Source organism: Anabrus simplex, chromosome 3 (genome assembly GCF_040414725.1).
Source record: "Anabrus simplex isolate iqAnaSimp1 chromosome 3, ASM4041472v1, whole genome shotgun sequence".
In the NCBI taxonomy this organism is placed as follows: Eukaryota; Metazoa; Arthropoda; class Insecta; order Orthoptera; family Tettigoniidae; genus Anabrus; species Anabrus simplex.
The window spans coordinates 251667445-251690163 of record NC_090267.1 but is presented as its reverse complement, the minus strand read 5'-3'; the positions used below and the strand labels follow the sequence as shown (position 1 = coordinate 251690163).

At 38.9% G+C, this 22719-nt stretch overlaps 1 protein-coding gene across 5 annotated transcripts in view; it reads left to right on the top strand.

Moving 5' to 3' along the window:
* The window catches only part of vir (VIR_N domain-containing protein), a 439345-nt gene that overhangs the window by 77214 nt on the left and 339412 nt on the right, over window positions 1-22719 (top strand). For all 5 annotated transcript variants that reach the window (XM_067142987.2, XM_067142988.2, XM_067142985.2 and 2 more), the window contains one exon: window positions 18719-18854. In XM_067142987.2, coding sequence (XP_066999088.2) covers window positions 18719-18854 — 136 coding nt within the window. The remainder of the gene's footprint in view (window positions 1-18718; window positions 18855-22719) is intronic.

Genomic DNA, 22719 nt, shown 5'->3' with positions numbered 1-22719 from the left:
AGTTTTCTCTAGGTCTACCTTAATTTCCTTCCCCTGCTGACCGAGCTCGATAGCTGCAGTCGTTTAAGTGTAGCCAGTATCCAGTATTCGGGAGATAGTAGGTTCGAACCCCACTGTCAGCAGCCCTGAAAATGGTTTTCCATGGTTTCCCATTTTCACACCAGGCAAATGCTGGGGCTGTACCTTAATTAAGGCCACGGCCGCTTCCTTCCCACTCCTAGCCCTTTCCTGTCCCATCGTCGCCATAAGACCTATCTGTGTCGGCGCGACGTAAAGCAACTAGCAAAAAAAAAAAAAATTCCCCTGCTGCTCTAATTTTTCATTGATTTCCTTCCCCTGATCCTTCAACTCTTTCTTTAACTCTTTAAACATAGACTGTATAAAACCTTTTAACTCGTTGCTATTTTCTTCGGTGGTAGGGATAACCTCCGCTCCGCCCACCACTGTATTACCCTGTGAGTCATCATATTGAGCCTAGTTATCCGTCTTATCTACTCTCATCTCCTCCACAGACTCATCTACCATGTCTTTATCATTAGTTGACGAACCACCTCTAAGCACACTGCCATTGCGTAACATTATACCTTGCGTTTGATGTACCATGATTCCCCAATATCGAACATATACCGAAATATGGATTTATTGATAGCACTTTCCCCCAAAAACACCGATTTGCCATTCCCGATATCGTATTTAATGGTTTTCGTGCCCCACATTGTGGTGACATTATGTAATGGATCAAACACCAGAACAAACTAAATTCTGACAAGATAAATTGTCGTTATGACTTTGCTCCTCAATGGCGATCGTAATTAACATGCGCACGAGTTACGATATTAGATAATTAACAACAATAATATTGACCCAAATATAAAACTCATGAAAGAAGACGAAACCAAAAACTCAATAAACTTCCTGGATATTAATGTAACACGAATAGGAGATAGGTTCGAATTTCAAATATTTAGACAACCGTCATATGCTCCTCTAATGATAAAAAATGATTCACTTCACCCAAAGTCACATAAACAGGTGGCTTTTTTCAGTTTGATTTATAGAGCTTTCGAAATCCCCCTTTCAGATAGTAACTTAAAAAAGGAGCTCAAATTTATAAAAGATCTGGCCTTAATTAATGGATACAACAGGCAGTCACCACACAACCTTGGATAACACCAAACTGACAAACAGCAATTGGAGGGGTAAGTGAAGTTTCTAGAAGCACACTCTTCATTGGCAACACAACTTCCGATTACTTACAAGATTCCTTTTCTTGTTACAGACATACAACAAGATAAATTACCCAACAACTTTTAAATATGATTGTCGATTTACGTCCCTTTCAGTCATGCATTATTAAATCCATTATTTCATCGTACGGTCACTGACGTCAACAAGAGCGTATTTGTTCAACAGCATTCGCCGAGGTCAAATGACGACAAGCATTTAAATTTCTTGAAGACCAACATTCATTCTGTCACAAGTTCAGTTATCAAATTGACGAGATCTTTGAATTTTTGTAGACTCTTATCCTTAAGGGATAAAAAAAACTTTTTTTTACCAGATCTCATTGCCAATAGAATCTTCAAATTTAGCTCTTGAGATTGATTTTCATGTCTTTCTAAGATTTTAGACATGCTACTTGTTTTAAATATTTTAGAACAACTCATTCTTCCACAATTTTAATGTATCATGTTATTAAGGCATGTCTCCAAAGATTCTGTATTTTATGATATTCTAGTAGAGTAAGTTTCAAGTTTATCAAAAATGGTCTAATAGTTCTTAAGTCATTATTTACGAATATAACCATTCTTTGAGATTCAGATTTGGCTGATGATGCTCTGTAAGGGAGTGAAACATGTCCCACATATAACTTTTTAACTAAGGAAGATATGATAAATGTGACAACATTATAATGTATTGAATAGGTGGATCATAATAAAACTTTATTATTGTAAATTATCCAAACATACTGAATAACAAGAAAATATTGGTCTGGACTGGTCAGGTCAGGGTAGGACCATAGGAACAAAGAAAATGGTGGCATTGTTTAGTTTCAGGCTGTCTCGGTTTTATTTCTCCCCTATAAGTAAGAATCTTTTTTGGAGTGGGCAGGTTGGGTCCTGGCATGTATCGAGCAAGGATATCTTTTCTCTGGTACTTCAGGTACTGTAAAACATCATTTTTCTATGATTCCAACATATGAGCCAAATACAAAACTGTACTGACAAAAGAGTTACACATTGTCAAGCTGTTGTTAATATTTTTGTGGACTGTCAACTACAATGTATTGCAAAGCCTTCCAGCAGCAAATGGATTTTTAAAATATTCAGTCATTTGCATTGTTGTATTGATTTGAATATTAATATACAATTTATACAGAATAATAAGAAAACTGCAGTTATGCATTTATAAGCACTAAAACACTTTACCATTCGATTTCAGATGGTATGAATCGCCTTTATTTCTTTTGGACATATTATATCTTGAAGCAAAACATGCAACTATGTCAAAATCCGCCCTCTACTTATCATTTTAAGATTGTGGATTTGCTCTGCTGCTGATAGGCCTTTCCAAAAACCTCCTTGGTATTCTCGAAGGGAGTGCTCAACTTGTTGTTCTAGTCATTCTAAGATGGATGGAACTATATAATAATGGGATACCATGATAGTTATTTACTCATAAGCAATAAGTTTCATAGTGATCCGTACTGAAATACTATTGCAAAGTAAAAGCTAAAAATGGTTCAACCTGTTCAATACTTTATTGGTAATGTAAGAGCTAAATTATTTTGGGATTAGTTTCGATCATTGTAGTTTCTTTCACAGCATCAGTAACATACCTTGGGCTTCACAATAAAAGGACAATATGTGAATTTGATCTGAATTTGAAAACAACTCTTACTCTTCTTTTGTACTTCTATCAAATGTACCAGGATGTCCCTAATGGAATTTTACATGGTTTCCCTGTACCCTAAAGCAGAGATTCCCAAACTGGGCGAATTCCCCAGTAGTGGGCGATTTTAGCACGCCAGTGGGCGACACTGACAGAATGTGAATTCGATGGGCGATTAGAAAAAATTGGTGGGTAATTATTCAGTTTTTTATATACACAATATGACTGAGAAGCTTTTGCCTATAAGAGCAAGGAATAAAATAAAATTGCAAACAAGTAATTTAATTATGTCAAATTATGTTTCCTTTTTAATCTATTTACAACTACAGTAGTTTATTAAATGATTGTGTTTACATCTTGGGCACAGTGCATACAATAAATTGTGAAAAACTAAATGCTTGTTAATTGTCTGCGCCTACGTGTGGCGATTGCAGCGCTGTGCTCTGGGCGAAAATTTGTAAGTTTACTTTACAGTTTTGTTAGTCTCCTACCGGCATTCGCAGAGTTATGTTGTCTGTAATTAGTGTCATTTAGGTCTACAACTAAAAAGTGGTGTGTGGTGTACACAAATAATTATGACTTTTAGGTTAGAGTTTTAGTGTTGTGATTATAATGTCTATTTAAACCTTGTGTGTTGATTTGATTGAGCAACAAGGTAAATTTGTTTGCACTATTTTTTTTAGGTTAAGTTTGCAATTGTATATTAATGTAGGCCTACTGTACGTTTTAACTGTATTCATTATAATTATATATTAATAGTGATAGTAAATAGGCGTACTAATATTTCGTAAAATTTCTAACTTTTTTTTATTCGTAAGGCAAGGAAAAAAGTGTTTTTTAGACGGGTTGGTTTTTAACGTATAAAGGTCACCAGGTAAGGTAAACAATCCTTCAAGTCTTTTAGTTCTATTTATAAAATATCAATACCCAATAGTTTTGTCCCCTAATACTCAGGTGCCCAACTATGCCTTGAACTGTTAACCCTCTGAAGATTGAAGATATATAAACAATAAACAAATGAAGGGTACCAAACGTGGTAGCCTAACATTGGTTTTTCCTTTCACTTTTTAGGCTTCAGGCCCTCAGTGCAAGTTAAACTATGTACCCTAGGCTTTTAATAAATTGTATCTTAATGTACTCCAAAAATTCAGAGAAATTCTAAAGGTAATTTTTATTTCTGATTTCAGGAAGCAATCTAATATGTCTGAGCCAAAAAGAAAATGCGCTGTACGACAGTATAAAGTGGATTACTTAAAGTACAGAATTGTTCCATTTAAAGCTGATAAAACTAAACCAATATGTCTAATGTGTCTAAAAACCTTCACGAATGAAGCTGTGAAGCCATCAAGGATTGTGGACCATTTCACCAGGACTCATAACACGAAAGACAAACCCCTGTCTTATTTTCAAAATCTGGACCATAACACGAAGGACAAACCCCTGTCTTTCAAAATCTGGAAGCTCATTATCTGAATGAGGCCACTGTGACTAGTATGTTTTCTGTGGTTCCAAAACAGAATAATGATGGCGTGCGTGCATCCTACAATATTGCATTGATGATTGCTAAATCAGGGAAACAACACACGATTGGGGAAGAGTTGATTTTGCCGGCTATTAAAGAAGGTTTAACAACAATGCTCCATACACCTGCCTTTGATGTTGCTAAGAAATTATCTTTGAGCAATAATACAGAAAAATGCCAAGAAGAATTACTTTTTGCCAGAACATTAAAGACATTGTAAGATTTTTTCCTAGAAAAAGAAATACCGCTAACCAATATTTTAAATACCAATATAAATGGTCCATTACTGGACATTATAAATTTTTCAGCTAACTCATTCCTGGTTGCCAGCGTTTCACCCCCATGTGCTAGGTTGGGCTCATCAGTTGGTACCTAGCACACCCACCAAGACGCATGGCTTGTGCATACCGTGGAGGCCAGTGCGTAGGCTACTTGGAGCCACCGGCAGCGCCAGTGCACTATGAGAGACTTCGTTTCATTACCAAAAAATTATGCCTGCTTGGCCATCAGATGATATATCAAGCAATATTTTGACTATAGCTACTAATGGTGCTCCTGCAATGGTTAGTCGCTACAAAGGGCTCCTCCCATATATGAAGAAAAGTGTACCTGGTTTACTTACAATTCAATGTGTCATTCATCGACAACAAATGTGAGTGAATGACTGTACAGGTCTCTACAGTTTGTCATTATGGCGGTAAATAAGATAAAAACCAGTGCCTTCAATAGCAGGCTATTTAAACAACTCTGCATGGAGAATGAAGATGATTTTACGCGCTTACTTCTTCACACTGAAGTGAGGTGGATGTCCAAAGGAGCTTGCTTGGACAGGTTCTACTCTTTACTAAACTCTGTATTGGAATTCTTAAAGGAGAAAGATACTGTTTTGCACGGACACATAATGAATTTGACCGGTGACATTGCGTATCTAGCAGACCTATTCAGTAAGTTCAATGAAGTAAATTTGAAGCTGCAAGAGAATAAACTCAATTTAATAAAAGCAAAGAGCATTCTCTCATCTTTCGTATCGAAGCTGATGTTTTGGCAAAGAACTCTTGAACGAAACAAAACCTCGACCAAAGAAGACCTACTTGCATACTGCCAGCATTTGGAGATGTTTCATTCAGAAAAGGTTTGAGGATATTTTATCCTTGGAAATACCTGATTGGATTCTTGACCCTTTCAACAGTTGTCCTTCTGAAGGTGATCTCAGCCCGACCCTGAAAGAAGAGCTGATCGAGCTTGTTGCAAATGATGAACTAAAGCCCAAGTTCAAACTGGGCTACCAAGCATTTTGGCTTCAAAATGAAATTCGCCAGCTCTATCCTGGATTGTGGTGCAACACAGAAAAGTTGTTTGTAGCTTTTCCTTCTTCTTACATGATTGAGAGAGGGTTTAGTGCGATCTTGCCACAAAGCCTAGAAATAGGTTAGAAATTGAAAAGCGAGGAGATCTGAGAATTTTTCTAACAAAAATGGCTCCTGACATCAACAAATTGATTGAAACTCATCAAATCCATCCCCCACATTAATTAGGCACAATGTATTCATGTTGTTTAATTAATTAGATATAAACATTTATGGTTTTAATTTTTTCTTTAATTTATTTCATTGATTGTTATTCCTTTTTTAGCCCTATTATTTGCAAATTTTTAATGTACATAATTATATCTAAATAAACATGATGTACCTATTAAGAGAAAAATTTCCATAAAAATCCTCATTTCTCAACTTATATGTAGGTGTTTGAATGTATGTGTTAATAATTTTAAGATTTGTGTATTTTTGAAATCAGGTGGGTGAATTTTTTTTATAAATCTCGAAAGTAGGCTATGGTCAGAAAAAGTTTGGGAAACCCTGCTCTAAAGGAATAACAGTCAAATAACGCAAGCTATGTAATACAAAAGTGCAAACTTTCATTCATGGGATTCTGTACCAAATGTTGTAAGCCACAAGCCTAAGATAGTGAAATTTTATCCAATGTGTTAGCAGAACTGTGATGTAATTTTAATTTGACGATGTTTAGCAAGCAAAACTGTGAATTAAATCCTTTTGTTTTATAACAGAACTTCATTTTAACATTCATCCATCGTATGTCTTGACTTGTCAATTTTTATAAAACAATTTTGGCGGAAGATGACCACGTGAGTTCAAAACTAGTCCCAAAATAATTTAGCTCTTATGTTATCAATAAAGTATTGATTAGGTGGAAGTATTTCTAGCTTTTAATTTGTAGTTATTTACATCTTTGGTATTTTCTTTCTTATGTAAAGAATGGATTAAAGCTACCTTCCAGTCCTCTGGTAGTTGTTCTTTCTCCCATATGTCAATGATGGTCTTATGTAAGATGTCTGTTGCTTATTCCAGGGCATATTTCCACAGTTCTCCTATCATGGAGTCTTCACCAGAGGCTTTGTTGGTTTTCAGTCTTCCTAGGTGGCGTTTGGTCTCATCATGATCTGGAGGAGAAGACGGCAGGTTTTGGCATGTTGATTTGTTTGCTCTGATGCTTTATCTGGTTTTACACAATTTCAAAGCTTGTTGACATATTCAGTGTAATATCAATGGGACTCATTTCGGTGGATGTCTTGTTCAATCTTTTTCATTTGTTCCTTTCCGCACTTGCACTTTTCACTCCATATTATCATCACTGTTTGTGCCCATAAGATTTTCTAGGTGTTCCATTTTCTCTTTCTTTCTTTTTCTTTCTTTTTTTGGATGTGTAGTAAATTTTCCAAACCGTCCCCGTGATCTAGGGGTAGCATGCCTGCCTCTTACCCAGAGGCCGCGGGTTCGATTCCTGGCCAGGTCAGGGATTTTTACCGGGATCCGAGGGCTGGTTCGAGGTCCACTCAGCCTATGTGATTAAAATTGAGGAGTTATCTGATGGTGAGACAGCTCGTAATCTGCAGGCCTTCAAGCTAAGCAGCGGTTGCTTGATAGGCCAAGGCCCTTCAGGGCTGTAGTGCCATGAGGTTAGTTTTAGTACATTTTCCAGGTATGTAGATGATTACTTCAAGGCTTGTTCACAACTTTTGCTCGACCAGGCATGTTTTAATCTCTGCTACTTCTTTCACGCCTGATCTGTACTCTTAAAGTCAAGGTCCATTTAGCCTGAGAAGTTCTTTGAATTAATTCTCTTTTTCTTATTCTTTGTGTCAAAGCGGATTATGGCAGGTTGGTTCTTTTTCCTGTTTAAAGGGATGGGTCTGAACTTAACTACCAAGACATAATGGTCTGAATCTATGTTCATTCCCTTTTCAACTAAAACGTTGCTTATTTCAGGACTCTACCATCGAGATATTGCAGCATGGTCTAGTTGGAATTCTCCCATTGCTGTGTTTGGGGATCGCCATGTAGTTTGTTTTCTGGGAAGGTGACTGAAGTGTGTGAACATCATCTGGAAGATGTGAATCTTACATAATTCAACAAGATGTTGTTCATTCTTGTTGATTCTCTGGTGAGCTGAGTATCACCCAGTGACATATTTCTATTCCCGTCCTAGTTGTGCATTGAAGTCACCCATTAAGATCTTGACATGGTGTTTTTACATTTTTGAGATTCTGGTATTGAAAACCTAACCCCCATGGCATTACAGCCCTGAAGGGCCTCGGCCCACCAAGCGACCGCTGCTCAGCCCGAAGGCCTTTAGATTACGAGGTGTCGTGTGGTCAGTACGACGAATCATCTCGGCCGTTATTCTTGGCTTTCTAGACCAGGGATTCTGGTATTGTGGGTATTTCAAAACCTGTGTTCTCAGAATCTTTTTGGTTTTGGTCGTTAGTTGGGGCAGGATATTAACATATTCGTTTTGTTTGCACAATGCAGGGATATTGGTGATAGCCTATCGTTTGTAGGTTCAAAATTTGAGACGGACCTAAGGATTGAGGTGTTGACTGCAAAAGACGTGCTAGAGATTGGGATATTCTTCATCACTCTTTTTTGGGCTTTGCTCTGGAAAAAATGGTATCCCCTGATTAAAAAATTTCTTCATCTTTGAAGCGGGTTTCTTGCAGTGCTATTATGGAGATGTTTTCATTTAGGGCTTTGCTCAGTTGTTTCATTTTGCCACTTTGTGTGAGAGAATTGATGTTGAAGTATGCCAGAAAAGTCTTAGATTTGGGTTTCAGTTTTTGTGACCGTTCGGGGTTTCCAGGATGCTCTGACTCATCTTCAGGATGACGTTGCATCCCCCCCAGAATCTGATTGGGATGCGTGCGCCGCTTGTCAGAGATAGTGGATTCCTGCAAAGAGTTACCTTTTGGGGGTAATAGTTTGTTTCTATTGTGCCGTCATACTTTTATACTTGAGTTTGATTTGGAGTAATTGCTCACTCCAAATACAACCAGGATTGTTAGTCCTGGAGGGCCTTGGTTATTATTGAGGCATCTCTTTTACAGCCAAATGATAACCCTCCTCCTTTATCTGGGCTCGGGACTGGCAACAGCAACTATTGAGCTACTGAATCGACCTAGTAATTGTTTTGTTATCATCATCATCATCATCATCATCATCATCATCCTTGTATCAGTGTGTCCAGTTCAGGCCCCACCTTTTCCTCCGCTTACTTTTTTGCACTCTGCTGAATTATTATTTATTCTTCTTGGAGGGATAACTTTATTATTTAATTTTGGGGGATTATCTCCAGTGAGTATTTATGATGGATGTATGATGATTGAATTTCCTGGAACCTATTGCATTATCTCCTAGCTCAAATGTGTGTCAACTTGTATAGTAGCTTATAGTTACTACTATATGCTTATAGTCATTGCAGTGTAGTGTGCTGATTACAGGTATTCACTCTCAGATGACCTAGCAGTCTCCACGGTATGCGATACCCCCAGTTTATCCACCACCATTGTATGGAATCTCCATCCCCCTCTTATACTATACACTGGGTGTTCTACCAGCCCCATGCGATCCGGTTTTATGCATCCCTTCACATTTACTACAATTCTGAAAGACATCGGTCCCTCTCCCTAAACCAGGGTAATATAACGAGATGTGTATTTACAGGCTATAAGACAGCAGGAATCATGAGTACCACTATTAATTCATTATGGGTACCTCAAATAAACCCGTAAAACAAGTACAGATATACAAAAAACGTACTTAAAAACAGGAGGTGGACGCACAGACCGAGAGCATGGTCTGTATAGGCTGGGAAGTGGGCGCCGTAGTTCAAGTGTTGCAGTAGCTCACATGGCATGCGGGCGGGGAGATATGATAGTGGACAGTGCTCGAGGTTCGAGAACATTCCAATGAGAGCACAAAAATCGGACATTTAAGATCACACACCCAATCAACCAAGAGAACACGCTCATTGGACATTGAAGACTGACCAATTCAAACTAACTAATGTCATCCAAAAAGATATAAAGCATAGCTATTTGTTTTTTATTTCATGTTCAACAAGTCTAAACTTGCTTTTTAAACAGAATAATTGTATATAATATCAATGTTATTTTATATATAGCACTTTTCACCAGTCAGAATATTTCAAAACAGCCAAATGTCTCCACAAATCGTATATTTATACGAAAATGTACTTTATCAAATAGTATCCAAGTTAACATGACAATTTTAAATATTTTATAAGGAAACAAATAACCAGGATCCTGGCTATTTTGATCATTGAGTGTAGGGACAAACGGCTGATGATGCCCAAAAGTGTTGGCGAAATATGTCCTTTTAAGACATTAATAATGTAAAGTTTTTTATGTAAATAAAAACCATATTGTATTGAAAAGGTGGACTCTCAAAAAGCTTTATTTGGAAAGGTATATGTTGCTCAATACAGACCTAACGATGAGATGTATAGCCTTGTAACAATGGCAATTTGTCACGGCAAAGTGAGATAAAACTTATTGTTGTGGGCGTGACCTCTCACATGTTAACCACCTACAAAATTAAGATGTGTTAAGAAACTCTAGTATGACCCCAGTCATGAGGGAAGCTTGATTCTCTTGGTATGGTCATGTCTAGTGCTGTAGCAATATTTCTGTAAAAAAAAAAAAAAAAAAAAAAATTAGCCTTCTGACTAAATCCAGGAGGAGACCTCTAAAGTAACAAATAGTTAATTTCCTGGAAGACATGAAGGATGTAGGCATCGACCCTCAATGTGTCCCAAGATTGGAACAAATGGTGAAGATGTAGCAAGACAGTGGATCCTGTTTTTTAGGATGAATACTAGGAAAGAGTGAGAGAGAGAGGCACACTCGAGATAGCCTTGTGCTGGACCATGCCTATCTGATAGCTCGTGCATACAGCTCATCATATTTGTGGTGTTAAGTTCAAAGATGTATAAGCCTTGCAACTTAGGATATACCATCATATCTAGCCAAGTTTTGCTGTTTGACCAGTGGCTTTAAGTACAGGGACTTTTAAGTTTTACAATGCAAACACCAGATACGTAGGTGGTTTGAAAAGTTCTCGGAATGTACTAGAATTAAGTATCTTACCTCAGTGGAACTGCTTTTATTTTTCAACATAGTCTCCCTGTAGACTAATGCATTTGGTCCAGCGATGTTCCAATGCCTTGATCCCATATCGAAAATGAGATTCCTCCAGGCTTGCAAAATACCTCTCCAATTCGGCTGTCAGTTCTTCCCTTGTAGAAAATCTCCATGCACCGAGGAAAATTTTCAGCTTGGGGAATAGATGAAAGTCTGATGGTGCCAAATCAGATGAATAAGGTGGATGTGGCAACAATTCGTACCCCAGTTCATGTTTTGCCATGGCAATAACACTTGTGTGCGGCGGAACATTGTCCTGATGAAAGATGACCTTTTTCCTTGCCAAACCAGGCCTTGTTTCGTGTATCTTTTCCTGTAGTTGGTCTAGGAGGTTTGCATAGTATTGCCCTGTAATTGTTTGGCCAGTAGGAAGATAATCTATCAGCAGAATGCCTTTTGCATCCCAGAAAACTGAGGCCATGACCTATTCGGCCGAACGCACTGCCTTTGCTTTCTTTGGTGGTGGTGAATCAGCATGTTTCCACTGCTTTGACTGCTGTTTTGTCTCTGGGGTATAGTAATGGACTCAAGTTTCATCTGTAGTCACAAACCGGCGCAAAAAATCTTGTTGGTTGCACTGAAAACGGGCCAGACTTTGTTCGGACATTTCCAATCTGGTGCGTTTATTGTCCATTGTCAAGAGCCGTGGCACCCATCTTGCGGATAATTTTTTCATACCCAATTCTTCGATTAAAATATAATATACCCATTCAGAAGACATCCCTACAGCTTCAGCAATCTCCCGCACTTTCAGTAGACGATCCTCCATAACCATTTTATGCATTTTTGCAATAAATTCTGGGGTCGTAACACTTTTTGGCCGTCGACTACGCGGATCATCATCCAAGCTCTCCCGACCAAATTTAAACTCGCTGGTCCACTTGGCAACAGTTGAAAATGAAGGAGTGTTCTGAATGTGTTCTGAAAGTCGGCATGAATTTCCTTTGCTTTCATACCTTTCTTTACACAGTATTTAATCACTGCTCGAATCTGTTTTTTCCATTGTCACAAATCACTACGCGAGAACAACAACAGAGTCGTCACTACCACACTCCTGCAGTTAGAGCACTGACGCGCCACGTGTTCACTCACAAAGGATGTGTGATTATTGCGCAGGAACCTCGTTGCTCTAGCACTGACATCTAGCGGTGATTCCGAGAACTTTTCAAACCATCCTCGTACTTCCTAGAATTCCTTGCACTGCTTCCCAATCCCTCTTTCACATGAATTCACTACTGGAAACTCCCATTGTTTTGGACTAATGAAATGAAATGTGATCTGAATTATAGAGTATTTTTAAAACATACCTACACACTTTGAAGGAGTTGTGGCAGACATCTCTGAGCAGTTTTCCTAGTGGGTTTTCAGAAGGCATATGATTCAATAGGTGGATAAACAGACAGACACACTCTTCTCCACTCTGCAGGAACTGGGCCTGGATGAGAAGACCACCAGGCTAGTCCAGGCCACTTTGAGGGCCACTACTTTAAAGTCACGTTCAAAGGTGAGGTCTCTGAAAGCTTCCGCAACCAAGTGGAAGTTAGATAGGGAGATAGTCTCTCTTGCATTCTCTTCAACTGCATGTTAAAGATTGTCAGGGAATGGGTTGCCACTCTACCGTCAGGAGCTGGACTGAAGATTGGATACAAGAAAGAAAACGCTAATGGATCCTGCCTAGTCTTTGCTGACGTCTTCACCTTATTGGCCATCAACTACTCACCAACTACAGAGCCTGTACTGCATAGCACTTAAAACCAGCTTGAAGGTCAGAATACAAACAACTGAATTCAGTTAATGTAACGGGAGCTCCCTCTACATTCAGAAGACACCACCATACGTAAAGTCCCTGAAGACAAGTACCTGGGAGAATGGATCTCAGCAAATGAGAGTGAGACCCTGGCCTTAGACACCAGATGTGCTGAGTTGCTCAGACGGTTGAGGCGCTAGCCTTCTGACCCCTACTTGTCAGGTTTGATCCTGGGTTAGTCCGGTGGTATGAAGGTGCTCAAATACGTCACCTTTGTGTCAGTAGATTTACTGGCACGTAAAAGAACTCCTGTGGGGAAAAATTCCAGTAGTTCGGTATCTCCGAAAACCGTAAAAGCAGTTAGTGGGACGTAAAGCAAATAACATTATTATTACCAGATGCGCTAAGTTGGAGAGGGCCTACCACTCCTGCTGAATCATTTTCACCTCCAAATACATCTTCAATAATCTCAAACTCAACTATTACAACTTAATAACAAGACCCTCTGTACTCCATGTCTCAGAATGCCTCTTTATTACTAGCAAGGGCTCTTCCAGGGAACTAAAATTCATGTAAAGAAAAATCCGGAGGAGGATACTAGGCCCCGTAAGAGAAGAGGATTGCACCAGGAGGATCAGGCACAACAATGAGCTCTGTGAACACCAGAAAGACATGATAACATTCATGAGGAAAAGACAACTATCCTTCTACGGACATTTGACCCACCTGAACCCCTGCAGACTCACCATGACAGTTAGAAGAAAGACCTCCAAGAACAATGAATTACCTCAGTAAAATCAGACGTGAAGCAACCGAAGATTCCATTAGAGACTGATTCCAATTCCAACAGATAATCCTACAGGGTGTTTTCCCACTGTCCTTTATCAGTAAGAAAAAACAGGGGCCAGACTGAGGAGCTGGCTGGCCTTCTGAGCCCGACAGGTTTGATTCTGGCTCAGTCCAGTGGTATTTGAAGGGGCTCAAATACATCAGCCCTGCATCAGTAGATTTACTGGCACATTAAAGAATTTCTGTGGAACAAACTTCCAGCCCCTCGGCACCTCTGGAAACCTTAAAAGAATGTAGTGGGACGTAAAACTGTCGGTCCCGCGGTGTAGGGGTAGTGTGGTTGCCTCTTACCTGGAGGCCCCGATTTCGATTCCTGGCCAGGTCAGGGATTTCTACCTGGATCTGAGGGGTGGTTCGAGGTCCACTCAGCCTACGTGATTACAATTGAGGAGCTATCTGACGGTGAGATGGTGGCCCCGGTCACCGAAGCCAAGAATGACGACCGAGAGGATTTGTCGTGCTGACCACACAATACCTCATAATCTGTAGGCCTTGGAGCTGAGCAGCGGTCGCTTGGTAGGCTGGGGGTCATGGGGTTTGGGGGTTTAGTTTTGTTACGTAAAATCAAAATGTTAATTATTAAAAACACAAGGACCACCAGACTCAATTGGATGAAGGGGAGAGAGCTGACTGACACACAGACAGAAACTGAAAGTGTTCTGGTCCAAAAAGCAGAAGGCCTTAGTCAAGAGTCAGTACAAGCCCTTGGTTTTCAGTCGCCCCACCCAGCTAAAGAAAACACACACATTCTGAAGACAGAATCAAAATTCATTCACTTATATAAAATCTTTTGTCAACTAAATGAATGTATCTGAAATGTAATATGTATTATATATTCGTATATGCTATGAAACTGTATTTGCCATCACAATAAGAGAGTGCACAAATGGAAGAAACAATTAGAAAAATAAAAAATGTAATGTAAAACAGGAACAAAAATATTACTGTCTATAGAATACAAAAGTAAAATTTACATTAACCCATTGAGCCCTGCAGATTTGTTGGGTTGAAACTGCATAGGGGCTGGGATTATTTTCAAGGAGATATAGTGACACTTTGCATGATGAGGAATTTCTTACTTAAAAGAGCATTAAAGTTTTAAATATATATGAAAACAAACAGAATTCATGTTACAAACCGCGGAACAAGGAATACATTAAATACATTTTATTTTATTAACATCACAGGTCCTTACTCAAGTCTGCCTGCTGAGCTTCTAACATGGTCATCTTCTTGCACTTCCTCTTTGATTTCCACATCTATTTGTTCATCAGGAGCATTACTCATACTATTACTGATACCAGTATTGATCTCACTGAAAAAATTGTATTCCTAATCATCAGTACTTTCTAAAAGGGGTTATATATTGGTAACTTTCGGTCATTTACTGGCAGCCATCTTATTTACAAGCGAATCTCAAAGTCTAGAGATAGCCCACTTCAAACTAATATTACTGAGCACGATATCGATATATATTAACAAAGAGCATATAACATTGAAAAGGAAGAGTCTCTACACAAATCAGAATTCAACTCATTTTGCCATTTCTTGAGGAAAAGTTGAATTATGTAGTAAAGTGAGACAATGGAACAGTTCCATGGTCCAGCATTTGATGCACCAAGATGAAGCATGGAACAATTCCGTGGCTCGGGCCCAGTGAGTTAAATTTACTCGACAATACGATACTGTGCTTACTATGAAAATGATAAAACTGTATAACTGAGTAAGTTGGCTGCATACTACCTGCCACATATCTGTAAGCTTGCATTTGGGAGATGGTGCACTTAAATCCCTCCATTAGCAGACTTGACAATGTTTTTTTCCCTATGGTTTTCTGTTTTCACATCAGGTATGTGTTTAGGCTGTACCTCAGTTAAGGCCACAGACACTTCCATCCCAGTCCTAGTCCTTTCCTATTCCATCAGTCTGCCACTAATCACCTGGTCAGACTAGAGAATGCCATTTTGGAGGCCTTTCTTCATAAGGAGCACCTCGTCGCTGTACTTTTTGACCTGGAAATGGCTTACAACACTGCTTGGTGGTATGGGATCTCCACTGTACACCAGTGGGAATTCTAGGGAAGTTTGCCAATGTTTATTGAGAACTTCATGTCCATGTAGCGTATGCATGTTCTCAGTATTACTTTCAAGAGTGTTGCACTGTGCAATTCCATCGACAGCATAGTTGCCACTGCTGGGTCTTTAGTTGTTCTGTCATTTTATGTAGTAGGCTCCAGAATGATAGCAGTTGTTCAGAGACAGTTACAGCAAGCTATTAACTGAATCAACATATTGGCTTTTGATTTTCTGTGATGAAAACTTCTGCGTGCTTCCGTTGACGTCAGCCTGTGCATCCTGAACCACAGCTCCACTTGCAAAACAATGTCCTACCAGCATTCGACATCTGCAGGTTTCTGGGTCTCCATTTTGATAAGAGACTGATGTGGCAGCCCCACATTTGTCAGTTGAAGGTTGCCTGTGTGAAGATGTTTAATATGCTTAATTTTCTTAGGGGTACTGTGTGGGTTGCTGTCTGTACGGTGCTGCTATATTTTTACACAGCTACGGTCCTTTCCAGTGTATAATAATTTTGTGCGGCTATTTCTAGCCGAGTGCAGCCCTTGTACGGCAGACCCTCCGATGATGGTGGGCGGCATCTGCCATGTATCATCTGCCAGTACAGTAGTGCAGCATATGGTAAAGCATCAAGAACTGTGCTGAACTTTGTACATTGTATATGCTATAGTGGAGTTTGGCTGGCAACTGGAGCTTTCCATCACATGAGCCCGATTCCCAGCCTGCTCACTGAATCGTGAGTTCCACCTTGACAAAAAAAGACGGCAGCAGAGACTCCTCATGTCTGCTGCCAGAATTCTTGAAATGCTGCTACATCCAAGCGGTCAATACCCCTCTGATACCCAATATCACCTGAGATACAAAAACCTGCTGAATACCACACGACTGGTTGGGATTCGAATTGATAGCTTGTGCCGTGAGTTGGACCTGGCTATCAATGGTTGTCTTTATTCGACTCGTAGTCATGTACCTCCGTGATTAATTCCGTGGCCAGATATACAGCTTGATGTACACAGTGGACATAAAAGTGAGCACGGATGCCTCTGTTCATCGAAGGTATTTCCATAACTTCGTTCACCAATATCTGGATGCGCAACTTTTCTTCGTTAATGGTTCAAAGGTAGGAGAGTACATTGGATGCTTATTTGTTTCCAGTGATGTCAGCACCAATATCTTGCTTCCTGGTGTCTGTAGCTTATGCATTGCAGAACTCTACACCATCTTAGAACCTCGGCAGTTTGCTCTGAGGCATGAACAAGACCACTTTCTCATATGTATAGACGTGTGAAGTTCTCTATAGTCTGTTGATATTATTTTCCTGCAACACCCACTAAGGTGCTTGTTCTACATCAGGCATTAAAGATTTACTTTTTTGCCTGAGGTCCTAAGTCAACTTAAAGACATCATATTATGACACAATGATCTTAACCATAATTTTTGTTATTATATGTTTAATTATTCCTGCAACATTGTATTTGTATGGTATACATATGTTTTAGTTATCACATAATCTATTGAATTTTTATTTGGCTGAGGATGGCCACCAAGACTGATGTAATATAAATTCACTTGATATATTGTATTGAAAAGGTGCTTGTCAATTTATTTCTTTTAATTGCACTTCAATATGGAACAAAAATGAAATTTATAGCTTGTAACCCTCTAGGGTAGCAGATTCATAATAACCTTCTAACACTATTGTGCACTACTGGCACCTGAATCATCTTTGCTTGGCTTCCAAGCCATATGGGTATATCCAACTAAGATCAAACTTAAAAAAGAAGCAGTACTTTTACTACCTTGACATATGAACGTACCTGCTAGGAATATTAGTTCTCAGCTATGCCGAACCATCTTGGCGTCCTGGGAATCAAGGTGGCTGGCTATCCGAACTTCCAATAAGCTGAGCGCAATTAAGAAGGCAACTGTTGTGTGTCAGTCCTCTTTCCAGGCTTCACAAAGAGAGGCTGTAGTTTTGTATAGGCTGGGGATGTGTTATGGAAAATGTGTGCACTCCTACCTCCTAAAGATGTGGGAATCCAGGGAGTGTTCAGGTGATAGTCGAATTCACCATGGCCCACATTCTCGCAGAGCGTTCCTATCTCTGATCTGAGATGGAACCTCAGCGGCAAGAAACACTCAAACTCATACTAGCCGATGACGAGAATACGGCTGATCTCGTCATTCGCTTTGTGTGAGAGTGGATTATTCAAGCTTGTTTAAATTTCAAGTGTTCTGTTCATTTTGACTTCCTAACAATATTTAAAACTTCATTTTGAAACTAATTCATTGAATAAAAATTTAATTTAAATTTTGTTTCCATTTGTTTATTCAGAGTGGATGTTTGCCCAGTTGTACTTCCTTTTGAAAAAAAAAAGAAGAGAAACCACCACCAAAGACAAAGAGTACCATGACGAGATGATTACTGTTCATTAAAGTCAGCAGTCATGGTTTAACTCCGAAGCTTGGGCAATGTTTTGTAATCCAGACAGTGAGTGGTATTATTATGGCACACACGAGTGGTATCTCGATATTCTGATGGATTTAATTAAAACAAAAACTGTACAAAATTTGTTAATAACCACAGAATAATACGTTTTGCCCGATCAAATGGATATCTTCAAATCAATAAAAAACATATTGCAACATTGTTGCAAGATTGAAAATATGATGAAGCGATAAAAAAGTTGCAGGCTGACATCATCACATTACATGTGAATGAAAAATTAAGTCTTGTACAGATTGTTGGAATAAATTAACTCATTCTGCAGTATTGTAAAGTGTGGGTGGATTAGAATATAGGCAGAGCATAAACATCCATCTGGGGAATGTAGGATTTAACTTACAACAGTGTCTCTATTTTTAAGACTGTTTTTTTTTTTTTTTTTTTCAACCCCATGTCAAAAATTCTTTCTCTCTCGTTTCATGTTTCAGATTTCTGTTATCAGTGTGGCATCTCCCGTTATTAATTAATTAATTTATTTATTTATTTATTTATTTATTTATTTATTTTATGTCATTACAGTTTGTAGAAAATATTTTTGTAATTAATCAGCATGTTTGTTTTATTTTTTGTATGGAGGTTTATATTATTATCTTTTGTTAAATTTCTCCAACAGAGCTACAAATCCATCCCAGTTTGATATTGAATTTTTCGTCAATGACTTGAGCAAGCCAGGAGCCTCAACTTTCGAAAGTCTGGGCGGACTAGAGTATAGGCAGAACATGAACATCCGTCTGGAGTGTGACAGAAGGGTAAGTAGAATCATGAATTTTATTATGTTACTCATCTAGTCATATTTTTATTTGATGCTTACCCCTGTAGTTCGGTTATGAATGAAGATTGTAATTAAGGTTGTCTATAAGGGGCAAAAGATCTCTATAGGTCGACGCCTCAAACAAATAGCATTTCAAAAAGGTTGTCTATATGCCCATCATCCATTAAATGCTTTTTCTGTGCACTAATTTCCACCAGATACAAAAATAATGTCTTACGAGTCTAGAATTGCCTGAGTTTTTAATTACATAGCTGTAGTTTGATAGTGCGTTCTGGCTGGATATCCAAACATACTCTGTACGTTTTTGCAATGCAGATGTCATTGTCTTGAAAGTTCTCTTCAGAATTGAAAGAATCGAATGATCATGTTTATTGTTATTCGTGGTCATGGTCATAAACAGGAGCTGTAAATACTTTGACAAAACATTCAGTCTTATTTGTACCACTGTCCTGCAGATTGAGTGTTGGAAATATTGGAGATGTCCAAAACCTATTTAGTTATCAGCTTGAAAGAAGAGGAAGGCTGAATTGATGACATCTTGCAGGAAGGCTAAAACTTAGGTTGACTTTAAAAAGGTGATTGGGAGGGCAGGCGGAATGGAAGGAGTTAATTACATGATCATGCTCTTGTATAGAACAGATTGATATAAAGATCATTGACGGAATAAGTGAAGGAACCTGGAGTTGTTCACCTCTCTACGTATAAATGTGCAATATGATTTTAATGCAGGCTGCTAATTTTCAATGATGTTTCTACACCAGGTTTTCTGAGAAATGACCGTTTATGGCTAAAGTGAGTCAAATCAAAATTAGTGTGCCAATTTTGTTTTCTATAGTTATTCAGGGATTGCAAAAGCTGGTTGCCCAAAACAGGACCTTATTTTCTTCATTAGTTTTTACCAGTCATCCGGCCTCCTTGTTCTGGCATGATACTTATTATTTTCTGTTTTTGTGAGTAATACTGTGGGGAATACTGCATTTGGCTGCTCCTGTTACAGTGCCAGCAAAGAGATTACGATGGAATCTTGATTATCTGTCCCCAGAAACATTTTCCTGAAATCTTCATTCAAATTACATGGTCCCATGAGCTACCTAATTAACTATTAACTAATTAACTAATTGGTTACTCTAGTCACATCCTAGTTTGTGAACCATGGGCAACAGCTGAGTGGCCAAGGAAGTGGTCATCAGAGTCGGGATACCAGTTGCTATGGAATAGGAATGAGCCTTTTGGACTTATTCGTGAGTCATGACCCTCCTTGCGCTCAGGCGACTAGGACTCTACATTCCACCGTGATCCCTAACCTGTGAGAGGAGATATCCTCGCTGGGACTGTGTAAGTAAGGTAGTATCTTGCTTCACAGAATGTTATTACAAATAATGAGTCTCATATTTGTTACATATTGACAACAATTTATTCATAAAATTCATTATTAGAATTTATTTTTGATGGTCCACCTGTACAATACGAAATTTAGACTATCCATTTAAAATTAAATGGTGTGTACAGTCATATTAAAACTAGAATATGTTCAGCCTTTTTTGGTCATCTTCAGCTTGTAACTGAGGGAGAAACATAATACAGTTCAAGAATAAAATATTTTGTACATGATTTTAAAAACTTTTGGATGTTAATACGTTGAAGAGTTTTAACAAACAATATGCTGTGTGTTTTATAGTTTAGAAAGTTCTTCTATGAAAAGGTCAGTGGTGAAGTGTGTATGTTTCCTGTTGAGGAATGCCGATCTAATGGATGTTATATATTTTAAAAAACACAATTCTTTAAGAAAATTTCACCAAAATATATGTGGTGGACCTTGTTGTCAGACAGAGCACTTCTAATTATATTAGTGTCAATATGAAACACTGAATATGATGTTAGGTTTTGGTATTATTGATATTGAATCTGTTCTTTAAGTTGAATGAGATAATCTAGAAAAAGAAAAGAAGGAAACGAAGCTTGATAATTTCAGAAAACCCACCTAAACAATAAAGGTCATCAGACAAGACTTGCTCCATCCAGGCACCCATGCAAAGCTACTTTTCACTGCATGATTCATAGAGCTCTCAGCATTCCCCGTTGCACTAAAGATTACAAAAAGAAATTAACGTTATATATACCAGTGCACTCAATAATGGTTATAATAAGAATTTTGTTGACAAAATCATCAACAAAATGAGTGAGCTCGCCACTTGCGGCGTAGTGAGCATAGATCAGCTGTGCTACAGTGCAGGAGATCACGAGCGAGGGGGAAGAAGAAGAGGAAATCAAGCCCCTGCATACGTTCACCGAAGCATTACTTGCCTTCGACAAGATTCACATCTATATCTCCGCGTTATGACACAGTTAGCAGCTATTTACTGAATGTTTTTAAATGGTGGGCAAGCACTGTATCGTTCTAAGACAAAAGAAACAAAAACCAACTTTGTTTACCTTTTATTTGCTGTGTATATCCTGTACAGTTCCTAATACGTTAGTGTTTTAGTGATGGAAGAATCAGCCGCTGCGGATTCCTCAACGTTGCCCAGGGTACGCCCAATTGTCTTTACAATATGATAGATGTTGATTCCCATAGGGAATCTGAAATAATTGTTCCGAATTAGTAAATTTATAATACCAATATAAATGGTCCGTTATTGGACATTATAAATTTTCCAGCTAACTCATTCCTGGTTGCCAGCGTTTCGCCCTCATGTGCTGGGCTAGGCTCATCAGTTGGTACCTAGCACACCTACCAAGACGCTGGCTAGTGCATACCGTGGAGGCCACTGCATAGGCTAATTGTAGCCACCGGCAGTGCCAATGCACTATGAGAGACTTTGTCTCATTATCAAAAATTGATGCCTGCTTGGCCATCAGATTTGTGCCACTCAAAGTCTTGTGAATGTGACAAAAGAATCACTAGACACCTCCTTCATTAAGTAAAAGCCCTCTGTGGGCATGTTTTTCAATTTCACAAGGAATTTCATATTCACATGCTGCATGATTTCCAGCAACTGGATGAAAATGTTCATTTTACTTCAAACTGTCCTCTCCTGCTACACCCATAGAAGTCAGAAGGGCAGTCTCGTATACTGCATTCTTGAGGTATCCCTGTAAAAGGATGCCACATAATGCTGAACCTGGCAATCGTGTAGTCCAGAACAGCATTGACAGTTCTCCATTTCTGGCACAGCTGATTCAATATACCAGTTGCTGTTAACATGGATATGTTTTTGGGTTGGGGTCGGTCTGGTTTTAGCGTCATCAATTTAGCGAAGACAGTCTTGCATGGGCAGAAAACCAACGCCGAGGTAACCAGTATTCATATAAGTCTTCTTCATCTTCTTCTTCACAATATTACCATATGTCAGAACTCAGCCTTCTATATACAGTAGGTTCGAATGGCATCGTGTTTTCCATGCATTTCCACTGTCTTTGACTAGTGTTTTGTCTAGGTCACATCAAAACCACTTTCACATGGTACCATCACTGAAGGTAGCAGTATCTCTCTCGTAATATGTATCTTGTGAATATTTATGGCCATAAAATTGTGTGCTAAATCAGTGACCAATTTGTTGGACATCGATCTTGATAGGTGATCTTGTGACTTGTCATGGGAATATTGTGTGGTGGATCAGCTGCCATATTTTTTGACATAGATCATGATGCTACATACCCCCTGTGGGTGGGGGCGGTAGAATAACACCCACGGTATCCCCTGCCTGTCGTAAGAGGCGACTAAAAGGGGCCCCAGGGGTTCTGAACTTTGGAGCGTGGGTTGGCGACCACGGGGCCCTTAGCTGAGTCCTGGCATTGCTTCCACTTACTTGTGCCAGGCTCCTCACTTTCATCTATCCTAT